This window comes from Mirounga angustirostris, unplaced genomic scaffold (assembly GCF_029215605.1).
Source record: "Mirounga angustirostris isolate CCGP_5_RB_7025 unplaced genomic scaffold, mMirAng1.0.hap1 SCAF_17, whole genome shotgun sequence".
Classification (NCBI taxonomy): domain Eukaryota; kingdom Metazoa; phylum Chordata; class Mammalia; order Carnivora; family Phocidae; genus Mirounga; species Mirounga angustirostris.
In genome coordinates, this window is record NW_026991725.1 from 26,387,952 (window position 1) to 26,401,286 (window position 13,335).

Genomic DNA, 13,335 nt, shown 5'->3' on the forward strand with positions numbered 1-13,335 from the left:
GTCCTCACTGACACCCGTCTCTAAAGCCCTGGCTTGGGCTTGCCGTGGTCTGTTTTGCATAATGACACTGAAGCCACTTGTTGCTCTTAGAGAAGTGGGTTCTACTGATTTTTCTTTTGTCTCAAAGGAACTGGCAGTAAGTGGAAGGCATGAGGCAGGTGTTTGAGATGCTGTGCAGCTGGGGAGGAGCCTACCCTTGACATCCCAGGCTGCCTCCTTTCGCTCCCTGTAAAGAGTCCTCGGCCCCTGAGAACAACATATGAGCCAGGTTGCATGAAGGGAAGTCCTGGCGATGAAGCGTGAAGAGAGGGACAGTCCTGCGGCCCTCCTTATTCACAGGGGCCATCCCATCTCTCTTTGGGAGTGAAAGTTTTGGAGTTGCTTTCTGTCTTCAGGGGGAGGTGGAGCACTGGGTCCAGAACAGCATCATTCAAAGCCATGGCGTTGGGACCTACTGAGACAACTCTGTGTGAAAGAGAAAGCAATGACGTCAGCGCAGCCCAGGGGTTGGGATCTGGTCTGCAGCTACCTTATCTGTGGCCAGGGGGGAGATTCTGAGGGTGTCTAAGGAAGCCGGTGCTGTCCACAAGCGTGTGCCCTGTGTGTGTTGCACCAGGGAGAGGTTGGCAGACCACAACAGGTGCTCCATCCTGGCCCAGCTGTCCCTTACACCCTCAGACACTCTGGGCAAGGGGGCTCCAGGACGGACACCCTCAGGGATCTTTGTGATCTCAGAAGTCCGCCTCGAGAGGCTTTGAAAAAGACTGAAAGCTGCCATTATCTTCTTCCTTAAGTGGGATTTTATGATATGATTACTTGGAAATCTTTAGTCTGATTTTAAGGGTCTTTATTAGCAGTAGTCTGCTTTATTCTTGTCCCAGGTCTCCAGGGCATCAGAGACTAGCTGACAAAAACAATTGTCTGCACTTCCTCTCTCCGTCATCCCCGGTAACAGGGTTCCTTTATCCACATTCTAGGGCAGCACATTTGCCCTTATTTATCTCCTACCCCGGCCCATTACGAAGACCTTTAATGCAGCATAGTAGTGTGGTTAAGGCCAAGAACACTGGAGCCAGCCTGCCTGGGTTCGGATTCTGGTTCTACCATTTACTAGCTGTGAAAACTTGGCCTGGTGACTTGACCTCTCTGTGCTGCGGTTTCTACATACATAAAACAGAGGCAGTAATAGCATCTAGCTCACAGACTTGTTTTAACTATTAAAGAATTTGATCTCTGTAAATCACTTAAAATAATGTCCAGCACATGGCAGAGTAAACACTAAATAAGTGTTAGCTGGTTTTTTTCAAGTGGCTTTTAATCATGGGTTTAGATGCTCACATCCTTTAAAATTCAAAAATGCTTATTAAATTACCATTTTGTACCTATTTAAATGAGCAAATATCAAAAAGGTTAATGTCACAATGTTGGCAAGGAATAGAAAAACAGGCATTGTCAAACACTGTGGGGGGGGGCAGTAAATCATGCAACCTCTTCAAGGCAGTTTAGCAATATCTATGCAAATTACAATTGCACACACTGTAACCCAATAATTCCACTTCCAGGAATTATCCCAGACGCACTTACATGGACACGTGTACAAGAATAACAAGAGTATTTATTGCAATATCTGGGGAATCATAGCAGACTAGAGAGAAATGAAACACCCACCAAAAGAAGCCTGGTTAAGTGAATTGTAGTACATGCATATAGTGAAAAGCTTGCAGCCATTGCAAATAATGAGGTAGATATGGATAGATATAGATATACTAACATAGAAATGATACCTATGATGTAAGTTTCAGTGAAGAAAAGACCAAATGCTCAACAGTATGCTACTTTTTATATTTACCCAAAGGGGGATATATGTGGGCTTACATTTATGGCAAGAATGAATCTCAGACCATAAAGTCAGGTGTGAAAGATATGTAACTTAACTTTCTTGTGCTTGAACTAAATTGTACTTTTAATCTTCAACCCACATGATGCCAAGTGGCAGAACCTTACCTCAGTCATCTTGAGGACCCCTTCCCAAGAGGTTGCCCAGAGTTTCAGGGGCCTTTTTTCCAGAATGTTGGGAGACAGGAGGTGGGCAGGGATCAGCCCTTGGCATTTTCCTCCATCCCCACTGTAACAGAGACCCACTTGGGTCCTCCTGCCCAGTTCTAGGCTATCAGAACACTCCGGTGTTGCGACGGCATTGGCATTCTCACCCACATGGCCCTTGAGCTCTCAGGGTTCCCTTTGCTCTATTCATGCTACTCTCTGATGCACAGAGTCATAGTTCAGCTTCAGTACTACCCGGGATTGTCTATGACATTTTCTCAGGCCCTTCTGTCTAGACTCCCCATGAACTATTTCTCCCATGGGATCTTGGTGCCTCTCCAGGTTCTACCTGGGAAAGGGAGAACAGATGCCCTCTGGTCCTACATCTCCCAACCTATTACCCTCCTGCCCTTGACTCTATATCTCAGCCTGGGAGAAGGGGTAGAACAAGCAGGGGATCCACCGGCCTCTAAATTCTCTTCCCTTCTCCTCCTCTTCATTCCTCAATTCCAGATGCCTTCCTCTAACTAGAGGGTGGGACGTTTCCCCTTACTTGTCTCATCCAAGTCCGTTCTCTTGTCAACTCAGGGCTTGGACTCATGAGACTCAAAACCTCTTCCCTGCCTTCTGCTATGTCTTCCCTCTCTCAAATCACTGAGCGTTGCTTGGGCTACAGCTATTAGAAGGGTCCAGGGTACAAGGAAATATAGTGAGGATCGTCTGTTAGAACCTCAAAATATGCCCCCTCTCCTCTGTATACATATGGAAACTAATTTGTGGAGGAGGACTATTTGCATGGTGTAGGCTTCACTTCTGTTTCAAGTTTTCACAAGATGTATGTTCTATGTGTATAATTTTTGTAAGCTAGTTTTGTTTTTTTTTTTAAAGAAGCCTTTCTACAAAGAAATGCTTGGTATTTTGTGAGAGTTTGGACACCCTTGGGCTCCATTTTCCCTTTCAGGAATCTATGACTTTTGTGCTGAACTGGTGGGGTTCAGGTGTTGTTCTGCCCCAGTGTTCAGAAGCCCCTTTGCCCTCCACAGCCTCATCTTTGAGTGATTATTGTGGCTGATGAGGTCCCTGGGACATTGGACTAGGAGCCATCTCCTCCATCCTCTGCCCCCAAGGGCTTGTGGATTTCCCCTTAATGTTAGGAGTCCATTCCTCTGAGCTTCTCAGGGGACCATATCCTGTGGATGTGAAGCTAACAAATCTCTCACTGACCTGGCTGGAGATGGTTCTGGAGCAAAGGTATGTTTAATAGAAAGGAGAAAAATGCAATTGTAAAAACTTGTAGAGTGGATGATTTAGGAAGTTGGGAAAATATGAAATTCTGAATAACTCATTGTCAAACTATTTATTTGGTCCACTTCACAGTTTTTATTCAATATAAATAGGTAAATATTGGGGTACCTAGGTGGCTCAGTCAGTTGAGTGTCCAACTCTTGATTTCAGCTCAGGTCATGATCTCGGAGTTGTGAGATCGAGCCCTGCGTCAGGCTCTGTACTCTGCATGGCATCTGCTTGTCTCTTTCTCTCTCTTCCTCTCCCTTTGCCCCCTCCCCCTGCTCACTCTCTCTTTCTCAAATAAATACAAAATAAACCTTTAAAAAAATAAGGAAATATTGACAATTCTGCATTATTTTTCACATTGAGAATCTATTATTAAATACCTAATTCTGAAACATTCTGAAGGTCAAGTGTATCTCTGGGGATTCATGTTTCTCAACTGAAAAGTTGTCTTTAAGTGGAAGCTTCCTCCAGCTTCTCAGGGCATACAGTCAGTTCCTGTTCTCCACTCATACTGAATCCTCAGTTTACCTTGAACATAGCCCTCTTCATAGTGTGCTCTGTTGCCAGATTATGTGGAAGACCCTTAGAAGCACGGGTTTTGCCTTATTATTTTTGTCTTGTTCATCTCTGTAATTCCCAACACAGCATCTGACTCACAGGAAATGCCCAATCAATGAAAACATGAAAGAAAGAACTAAATGAACTCAACTATAGAGCCAGTCATACTCAGTTTATCCTCCACAGTGCCTGGTGCATGGTGATGCTCAACAAGTATGTGTTGAATGAATGAATGAATGAATGAATGAATGAATGAATGAATGAATATAGTATGAACCAAACAGTAGCTTCTTGCCCCAATGACAGAAAATCCTTGACTTCTTTTTTTTTTTTTAAGATTTTTATTTATTTATTTGACAGAGAGAGAGAGACAGTGAGAGAGGGAACACAAGCAAGGGGAGTGTGAGAGGGAGAAGCAGCCTTCCTGCGGAGTGAGGAGCCTGATGCGGGGCTCGATCCCAGGACCCTGGGATCATGACCTGAGCCGAAGGCAGACGCTTAACGACTGAGCCATCCAGGTGCCCCGAAAATCCTTGACTTCTAAACCCTGTCATCCTAAATCAAATCAAAATCAGGATAATTTATTTTCATCTAGGAACATATTTCTATGAAAAGTCCTACAGAACACTCAAAAGTAAATCACACTGAATCATGTGTTTAGCCCATGTCCTTTTAGGAAAAGACAGAATTATTTAAAGATGGAATCAATCACTTTGATTGTACTGGGAATAGTCCTTCTCTGCTAATGATGTATTCCCTCCTCAAAAGTCATCCTTTATCCCTTCTCAGATACTGATTTGACCCATGAAATGTTCAACACAGACAAGGCATTTAGGAGGAGTTAGACAGCAGTGAGCTGGGGGCAGACTAGCTCATTCAGGAACTAACAATACACTGTCTTGTAAGGTTTGTACTAAATAAATCAAACAAATTACACAATTTCAGTGACCCTTTCCAAATTATGTCAGTGACCATGAGTATGAAAAATGGGGATATCCAAGGCTCACATGCAGGTTCTCCCTTATTGTTTTTTTGATTCAGTGTAATATTAGTTTCAGATGTATAATACAGTGATTCAACAATTCTATATATTGAGTAATGTATAGAATGCTCATCATGATAAGTGCACTCTTAATCCCCTCTATTTCACCCATCTCCCCACTTATATCCCCTCTGGCAACCACTGGTTTATTCTCTGTATTTAAGGGTCTGGTTTTTTTGTTTGTCCTTTTTTTTTTTCTTTGTTCATTTGTTTTGCTTCTTAACATCCACATATGAGTGAAATCATATCGTATTTGTCTTTCTCTGACCGACTTATTTCACTTAGCATTATACCCTCTAGGTCCATCCATGTTGTTGAAAATGGCAAGATTTCATTCTTTTTTACATCTGCCTTTAGAGATGAGTCTTAAATGAACCATGAGAGACTATGGACTCTAAAAAACAAACTGAGGGTTCTAGAGGGGAGGGGGGGTGGGAGGATGGGTTAGCTTGGTGATGGGTATTAAAGAGGGCACGTTCTGCATGGAGCACTGGGTATTATATGCAAACAATGAATCATGGAACACTACTACATCAAAAACTAATGATGTAATGTATGGTGATTAACATAACATAATAAAAAAAAAGAAAAAGAAAATATGTAGAGATGAGTCTTAAGAAGAAGTCCCTGTGGCCAATGTCAAAGAGGTTACTGCCTATGTTCTCTTCTAGGATTTTGATGGATTCCTGTCTCATATTGAGGTCTTTCATCCATTTTGAGTTTATCTTTGTGTACGGTGTAAGAGAATGGTCCAGTTTCATTCTTCTGCATGTGGCTGTCCAATTTTCTCAGCACCATTTATTGAAGAGACTGTCTTTTTTCCACTGCATGTTTTTTCCTGCTTTGTCGAAGATTATTTGACCATAGAGTTGAGGGTCCGTATCTGGGCTCTCTATTCTGTTCCATTGGTCTATATATCTGTTTTTGTGCCAGTACCATGCTGTCTTGGTGATCAGTGCTTTGTAATATAGCTTGAAGTCAGGCATTGTGATGCCCCCAGCTTTGGTTTTCTTTTTCAACATTCCTCTGGTGATTCGGAGTCTTTTCTGGTTCCATACAAATTTTAGGATTGTTTGTTCCAGCTCTGTGAAAACTGTCAATCGTGTTTTGATAAGGATTGCATTGAAAGTGTAGATTGCTCTGGGCAGCATAGACGTTTTAACAATGTTTGTTCTTCCAATACATGAGCATGGAACGTTTTCCCATCTTTTTGTGTCTTCCTCAATTTCTTTCATAAGTGTCTCTCTTTAAAAGGCAGCTCAATCACTCAAAGGAACAGAGGATAAACACATTAAGTGATACAATGAGAGTTGCTTTGCAGCCTGTGCAATTTAGGTCTGAGTCCTAGCTCAGCCACTTGCCAAATCACATCTATAGTCAAGCTATTTAACCTCTGTGAGCTTCGCTGCTTCATATTTTAAAAGCAGTTATAACATCTGCCCTATAAGAATGCTGGAGAGTGGCATTCTGTTCTTGGGAAGAAGAGACAGCATTTAACATCAGGCAGGAGGAAGCCACCACTATATAAAACTCCATTTTAAAACTGTGCAGTTATATTCAAATGTTTAACCATCAAAGGGGGAGAGAGCAAAGCAGGCTCTGTGCAATGTAGATGTTGCTCTTCACAGGAAGGAAAGAAATGCATCAGCCACAGAGTCAGGGGACTGAAGCTGGCCAGAAGCAAGAGACTGGGTCTTTTCCAAAAGGCAGTGATCCAAAGGTGGGCACCAACACAGCAGGTCCCATCTCCTTCATTTCACTTCTCAGAAAAAGCCAAAGTTGCACAGGAAGCTCTCCAGCTCATATCATTGGGGAAAAAAAAACAACCAGTTTCTGGAAAAACTCCTGTTCCTGCCCCCAACACAGGCCAGTCAATCCACATCAGACAAAAGGGTGACCTGATATCATGAGAAGTTCTTCCTAAAGGCCACCCCTCACCACCAGGACACACTCAGGATTGGAAGCTAGAGCCCTAAACAGGCAGTTTGTCCCCATGGCTGCCTTGAACCATCCCAGTCTTTACCCTGACGTGGGTGGTTAAAGCAACTTCATTTCTCCCTGTTGCTTTTTCTTCTATGATGACACAAGACCTGAGAAACAGGGAAGATAATAGGAGCTATTTTTTTTTTTCAATCAGCTGTTAACCACATTTAGAAGTCAGGACTGCAAACGGTAATAATCTGTATTCCCCCAAAACAAAGCCTCCAAAATGGAGATCTACAAGAATCACAGTGGCCTTTAGAATTAAGGAATGCCTCTAGGGACTAGAGTGTATTCTCCCATCACTTCAACACTGGGATCCAAAAGAAGAAAAAGGAAATTAGGCCCCCTCTCCTTGGATGGATTCAATATAAGGGAGTTGCTAGGAAGGCTCTGCCACTTGGAGCAAAGTTTTCTCATTCTTTGAACTAATGCAAATACTCAAATAAAATGTGCTCTGGAAAGCAAGTTATTAAGTGCACCATTTCGTTTCTGATTGTATTTAGCTGCTAGAGGAAATTAATTTTAGCTGCCCAGAGAAAAAAGCCTGAGGCCATGGGTGAACTCTGAGCAGTATGGCTCAGCACCCAGACTCCTAATTATATGACATTGGCTCTGGATGAGGTTAATATGGTGCTTTCTCCTTTTCAGACTTTTAAAATTTCTTTCATCTCACCCATAGAATCCATGACAGATCTAGGATGTAAGTAGGAAAGATGACATAACCCTCATTTTCCAGCAGGGAAAAACACGGAGTTAAGTGATGATTCTCAAGCCCCATAACAAGTCAGAGATAAAGTCAGGAAGACACATTCATTCTTTCAACAGATGTTTATTAAGCATCTACTCTTTACCAAGCAGTGAGCTAGGCTCTGGGGAAGCAGCAGTGGACAAATGCTAATCTCCAGGAAGCATTTTAATGACAAAAAACAATGGAAAAGCAGGCAATTTTAGCTGTTGCGAGCTACCATGGTGACAGTAAGCAAGACAGAGAGTGACAAGGCTGTGATCATTGTGGACCGATGGCCAAGCAGGCGCTCTCAAGGGGAGTGACATTTCTGCTGAGGCCTGAATAACGAGAAAGAAGCGGAAAGCATTCCAGGGAGGAGGAAGAACAGGGAGGTGAGGAAGGGAGAGGGTCGGATGACATGAGGTGGGAACAAGAATAAAAATTTTGAAACTATTGTAATGCTATATTTTCCATTACTCTACATCATCATGCCCAGCAGTGTGACCTATTGAGTCAATAGGTTTTAACATATCAGAAGAAAGTAGTAGAAAAAATAGTCATTGTTCAAATTTTACTGTAAAATTTGATGAAGAGAGAGTTATATCCAGACAATAGTTAGGAGAGTCAAGATTTCTAGAGAAGAGAGATTTTTTTAATCTGAAATTTCCCTTTAAATAGCAAAGGCAAGCCTGGTCCTTTGTCAAAGATAGGACTTTGAGTGGAGAGGCTCAGATCTGACACAAGGGAAGTTCCCACCTTACCCTAGAGAGGAAATGGAGCCACTTCCAAGGCAGGGAGGCAGGAGGACAGGAGAAAGGAAGTAGAAGAGGAAGTGGTCAGATACATAGTATCTAGTTCCATTGCCCCCTCACTGGAATCATTACCCAAGGCTGCAGATGTTAGACAGAATCAGTAGATTGGGGGGGAATCCCAAACAGTGAAGTTTGTTCATCACTTTCCTGGTCACAAACTGGAAATTTTTCAAACTAAAATTGGTGTTTGAAATGAAATCCTTGCCTCCAAGATAGTTCCTGATCTTATGCCTGAGTCTCTCCAATGTAGATGTTCCCAAGCCACCACTGGTGGCTGGGATCCAGCCACTGAGGTCACGGAACTAATCTGGGAAAATCCAGAGCTGAGAAGGAAGGCTCTCAACCAAGATTCTACTTCTCCTGTGGCCTTTGGAAAGGCCTCTGCATACAGAAAGTCAACAATAGTTAGAAACCATAGCGCCTGGATGTATAATAAACATTTCTCCTTGGGCATCCCCTCACTTTAACTGCACCTACTGGTGCATGGGCATTCAGAACCGGCTCCCAGTGCTGGCTCCACAGGCTGGCCCAGGCACACAAGTGGTGCACGGTGTGCAGCTTGGACGAGGTGCAGAGGCAGTAGTCACACAGGAGGCAGAGGTGGAGCACGGATTGCAGGGGAGTCTGTGGAGAGATAGAAAGGCGAACAAAGTTAGGGATGGGAAATGAGTGATAGGTGATGGAGAATGAAGAAGGAGTCTCCGCTCCAAAACTACAGAAAGGGACCCAACAGAAGCCTTGGCCATTGACCCCTACTGTGCACCCCTAAAACTAGACTGAATGATCTTAAAATGCCTTCCAAAATGAGGTTTTCTATATGAGAATCAGGTTCTATCCTATAGGATAGAAAATACAAAGAAGGATTGACAAGGGAGCAAAAGCAAGTCCAACAAACCTGCTGGGGTCTATACTCAAATCTCCTGCTCAAGGAGCAGCCCCATGTCTACTCTCCCCAGTCAGTGGCTACACCAAGCAGCCCCACTGGAGACCTAGCACTGGATCCAAATGGACAGTCACTCCCTTCACATTCTGTCAACAGTGCACAGTGTGAGCAGAGGACACGGCAATGAGTCACTCAGCAGAAGCATAGACCGCCTTCTTCTTTGTAGACAGCACTGTTTTGATTTTTTGTTGGTTTGTTTGTTTTAAGATTTTATTTATTTATTTGACAGAGAGAGACACAGAGAGAGAGGGAACACAAGCAGGGGGAGAGGGAGAGGGAGAAGCAGACTTCCCGCTGAGCAGGGAGCCCGATGCAGGGCTCGATCCCAGGACCCTGGGATCATGACCTGAGCCGAAGGCAGACGCTTAACAACTGAGCCACCCAGGCACCCCTTGTAGACAGCACTATTGTTACCCTGAGAATCTCATGAGAACTGAGCAAATGATCTGTCCAAGTGCCTAGATCACACATACTTGCAATCCTCGCTCTCTAGAAGTTTCCGGTATGTGGCAATCTCGCACTCCAGCCGGGCCTTGACGTCCAGCAGCACCTGGTACTCCTGGTTCTGCCGCTCCAGGTCAGCCCGGATCTCAGACAGCTGCTCCTCCACGTTGCTGATCAGGACCTGCATCTGGGCCAGCTCAGTGCCGAAGCGGGCATCAGCTTCACACAGGGAGTTCTGCAGACAGTCTTTCTGTAATGGGAAATAATGGGGTAAGAGACCCAGGTGTCCCAAAATTCAGCAGTGAAAATCATGGCCAATCTCACCATGGGGCACATTCCAAGAGGTCACAGGACATTCCCAGAACTCTAGAGGAATCACTGCCAATATCATCATGACTTTTCACACACACACAAAAATCTAACTTGAGGAACAGTGTCCTGTTCATCCCTCGATTCCCAGTACCTGGCAAAGTAGACACCCAGTGAAATCTTGTGGAATGAATGTGTGCCTGAACCCCCACACGTTATCCTAAAGGAAGGGAGTTGACTTGTAAAAGGAGCCATTTTTCAGGATCAAACTAACCTTGACAGCAAGGCACCCCCCCCAAGGAGGGAGGGACCCAGACCCTGAGTTCTGACTGTCAGTGGAACTGATGAGTGGGACTTCTGAGAGATGCTGCTAGCAGGCCACGGCCTGTGGCACCAGCAGCATGGTGAGGGTGGAGGACCGTACCAGGCTGTGCTGGGCCCGAAGCTCCACCTCCAGGGCGTTCACCGTGCGTCTCAGCTCCAGGATCTCCGACTGGCAGCACCGCAGCTCCTCGGAGCAGGACATGTCCTGCTTGCTGATGCTTTCAGACTGAAGCACAAGGGCACGGAGACATGATCAGCAACCTGCCCAGGTGGAAGCCAGGGGCCCTCCCTGCTCCGAGGCAGCACCCTCACCTGATCTTGGAACCACTCTTCCAGATCATTGTGGTTGGTCTGCACCATGGCTTCATAGTGGCACCTCATCTCCTGCAGCACCCTGCTCATGTCCACGGTGGGCTCAACATCCAGCTTAATCTGGAGCTTGTCCCCCAGCTGGCTCCTCAGAATGCTCACTTCCTGCAGGAACAGAAGGACCCGCAGCCTGAGTGAGGAAAGGGGTTTTGACAGAGCAGATGGCACCTGAACCCCTCCCCAGACAAACAGCATGAAGGGAGACCCCACTGGTGCACTGATGTAAAAGGTCTTGCCCACGGTCCACTGGGAAGAGCCCACTTGGACACCTTCCTCAATTGACAAGGCAAAACTTTACAGACAAGAAACTCCCCCTCTGCCACCTCCCACACAGTCAGCCTGACTCCAAGACCCAGATCAACCCTTCATCCCGATGCCAACTGAGCCCAGGTTCTAATCCTAGAGCCACAGGATTAGAGGAGCAGTGCTCCCTTTTCTGCCCAGTGCCCTCCCCCAAGGGTCTGCAGCCCCAGGCCCACACCTGTTCATGGTTGCTCTTCAGGCAGAGCAGCTCCTCCTTCAGGGACTCCTGCTGGGCCTCCAGGTCAGCCTTGGCCAGGCTCAGGTCATCCAGGAGCTTGTGCATCCCACACATGTCCTTCTCCACCATTTGGCGCAGGGAGAACTCACTCTCGTGCCTTCCAGCACAGGAAATGTAAGGTCAGCAGAATGATAAGGATATCCCCTCTCAGCTGCCTCTGGTTCCCATTTCCTTCACCAGCTGGAATTCTCATTTGCTCACTGTGCTCAGTCCCGGCCCTCAGAGATGAATTAGACTCAGCCCCTCTACTCAATCCGCTCATGGTCTAGCAAAGAACTCCTAGCAGATATCATTTTACCTTCAGGCATTGAGGCAACTTTGATTCCAAAAGATTAACCTGCTTGCCTATGACAATGTATCTTAGGAGCCAGGACAGATCTCACACCACTTGCTGATCTATCACTTAAGCAGGTTAAGCAACAACCAGGTGCCAGGTCAGTGATTTGCTCCCTTATTCCTTGTATTGGGCTACTTCTCTATCTCTGATCTTTGTTTAGTAGAAATGCGGGGTACCTGAGGGCCCCATAGGTAAATTTGGACCCTGACCCATCTGTAAGTGGATCCTCTAATTATGTATGAAATTCAATGACTGTCCTTGCTCAGTTTATTCTTGAAATCACCTTATCTGCCCCCAGTTAATGAGCTCAGGCAGCCTTATCTTCCATTTTAGGAAAATAATTGAAGGAGGACTAACTCTAGGCTATATCATACATGCTATGTGTTGTTTTTTCTCATCCCTTCTATTAGTTTTGTTTGTAATAAAAATTTTTATTTGGGGAATTTAGGAAAGAAGAAACAAGACAGTGATTCAGTCAATCAAGTGTTTGGCCATTGGGACTTAGGGTGGAGGAAGGAGTTACTCTGAGCCCTCTTCTAGTCCTACTTACTTGATTCTAAAGTCATCAGCAGCCAGCTTGGCATTGTCAACTTGGATAATCAGCCTGGTATTCTCAGCCTTGTTGCACAGGATCTGAGGAAAAGCAGGAAGACAGTTCACACACAAAACATCATACTCTGGGATCCAGCTCTACAGGTAGCATCTACACTCATACTCAAGAGAATCCAAGAACCAAAAGCTCCTTGAACCTGCAGGAGCTTTTAACCTGCCATGCCCTTCCACCTTCCTCAGACCCAGCACACCCCGGGCTACTCCAAACCACACCTTCTGCTGGAGCTCCTCAATAGTCTGGAAGTAGGACTGGTAGTCTGGGCACATGGTGGACTCATGGCATTTGCTCGACTCTTGGATCCTGGTCTCTAGCTCCGCCTTCTCCTTCTCCAGTTGGCGCACCTTCTCCAGGTAGTTGGCCAGGCGATCGTTCAGGAACTGCATGGTCACCTTCTCGTGGCCATTCGGGGCGCCTTCCCCATAGTTCTCACAGACTCCAATGTTGCCGGGAATGTTGCAGGTCCCTGGCAAGGGGCAAGCGGTGCGGCAGCTGTGGGGCATACAGAGGCTGGGTTTGCCCAGAGGGGTTGCCCCCACACGCACTCGGTTGGCGTGTGCCAGGGTGGCCGACAAGCACAGGGAGGCAGCCCTGGCCTCTGCCCCAGGCTGGCCCACAATGTCAATGGAGGGGCCACAGACATTTGTTGCTGCAGACATCCTGGTGCTGCCTGGACACTGGGATGAGCTGATGTAGCAGGAAGTCATGGTGTTAGGCTGAGGTTGCACAGAAGGTTCAGATCAGCTGGGAAGACCAAGCCACTGAGTCTGACAACCTCCCTCCCTCCTGGGCCTTTTATACCCCATCCCAGGTGGGTGTTGGCTCCATGCCTTGACCTCAGTGCCTTGATTCTCTCCCTATTGTTGTACTGTCATCCTGTTACTCAGCTGTTGAGTTTACCATTAAGAGTTCCCCACCTCATTAAAAGAATGTTGATGAATTTGAGGTACCTCCTGGCTCTTTGATATCAGGTTGTCTGTTGATGGAAAGTCAGAAGCTT

General features: G+C 45.7%; 1 protein-coding gene across 1 annotated transcript; it reads right to left on the reverse strand.

Moving 5' to 3' along the window:
- Positions 1–8,949: 8,949 nt before the first annotated feature.
- Positions 8,950–13,042, reverse strand: LOC135363027 (keratin, type I cuticular Ha8-like). Its single transcript, XM_064583311.1, has 7 exons — positions 12,551–13,042; positions 12,276–12,358; positions 11,329–11,485; positions 10,791–10,952; positions 10,579–10,704; positions 9,875–10,095; positions 8,950–9,082 (listed from the first exon to the last, which is right to left on the reverse strand). The coding sequence occupies exons 1-7, from the start codon at positions 13,040–13,042 to the stop codon at positions 8,950–8,952; spliced, it is 1,374 nt and encodes a 457-aa protein (XP_064439381.1).
- Positions 13,043–13,335: the final 293 nt, after the last annotated feature.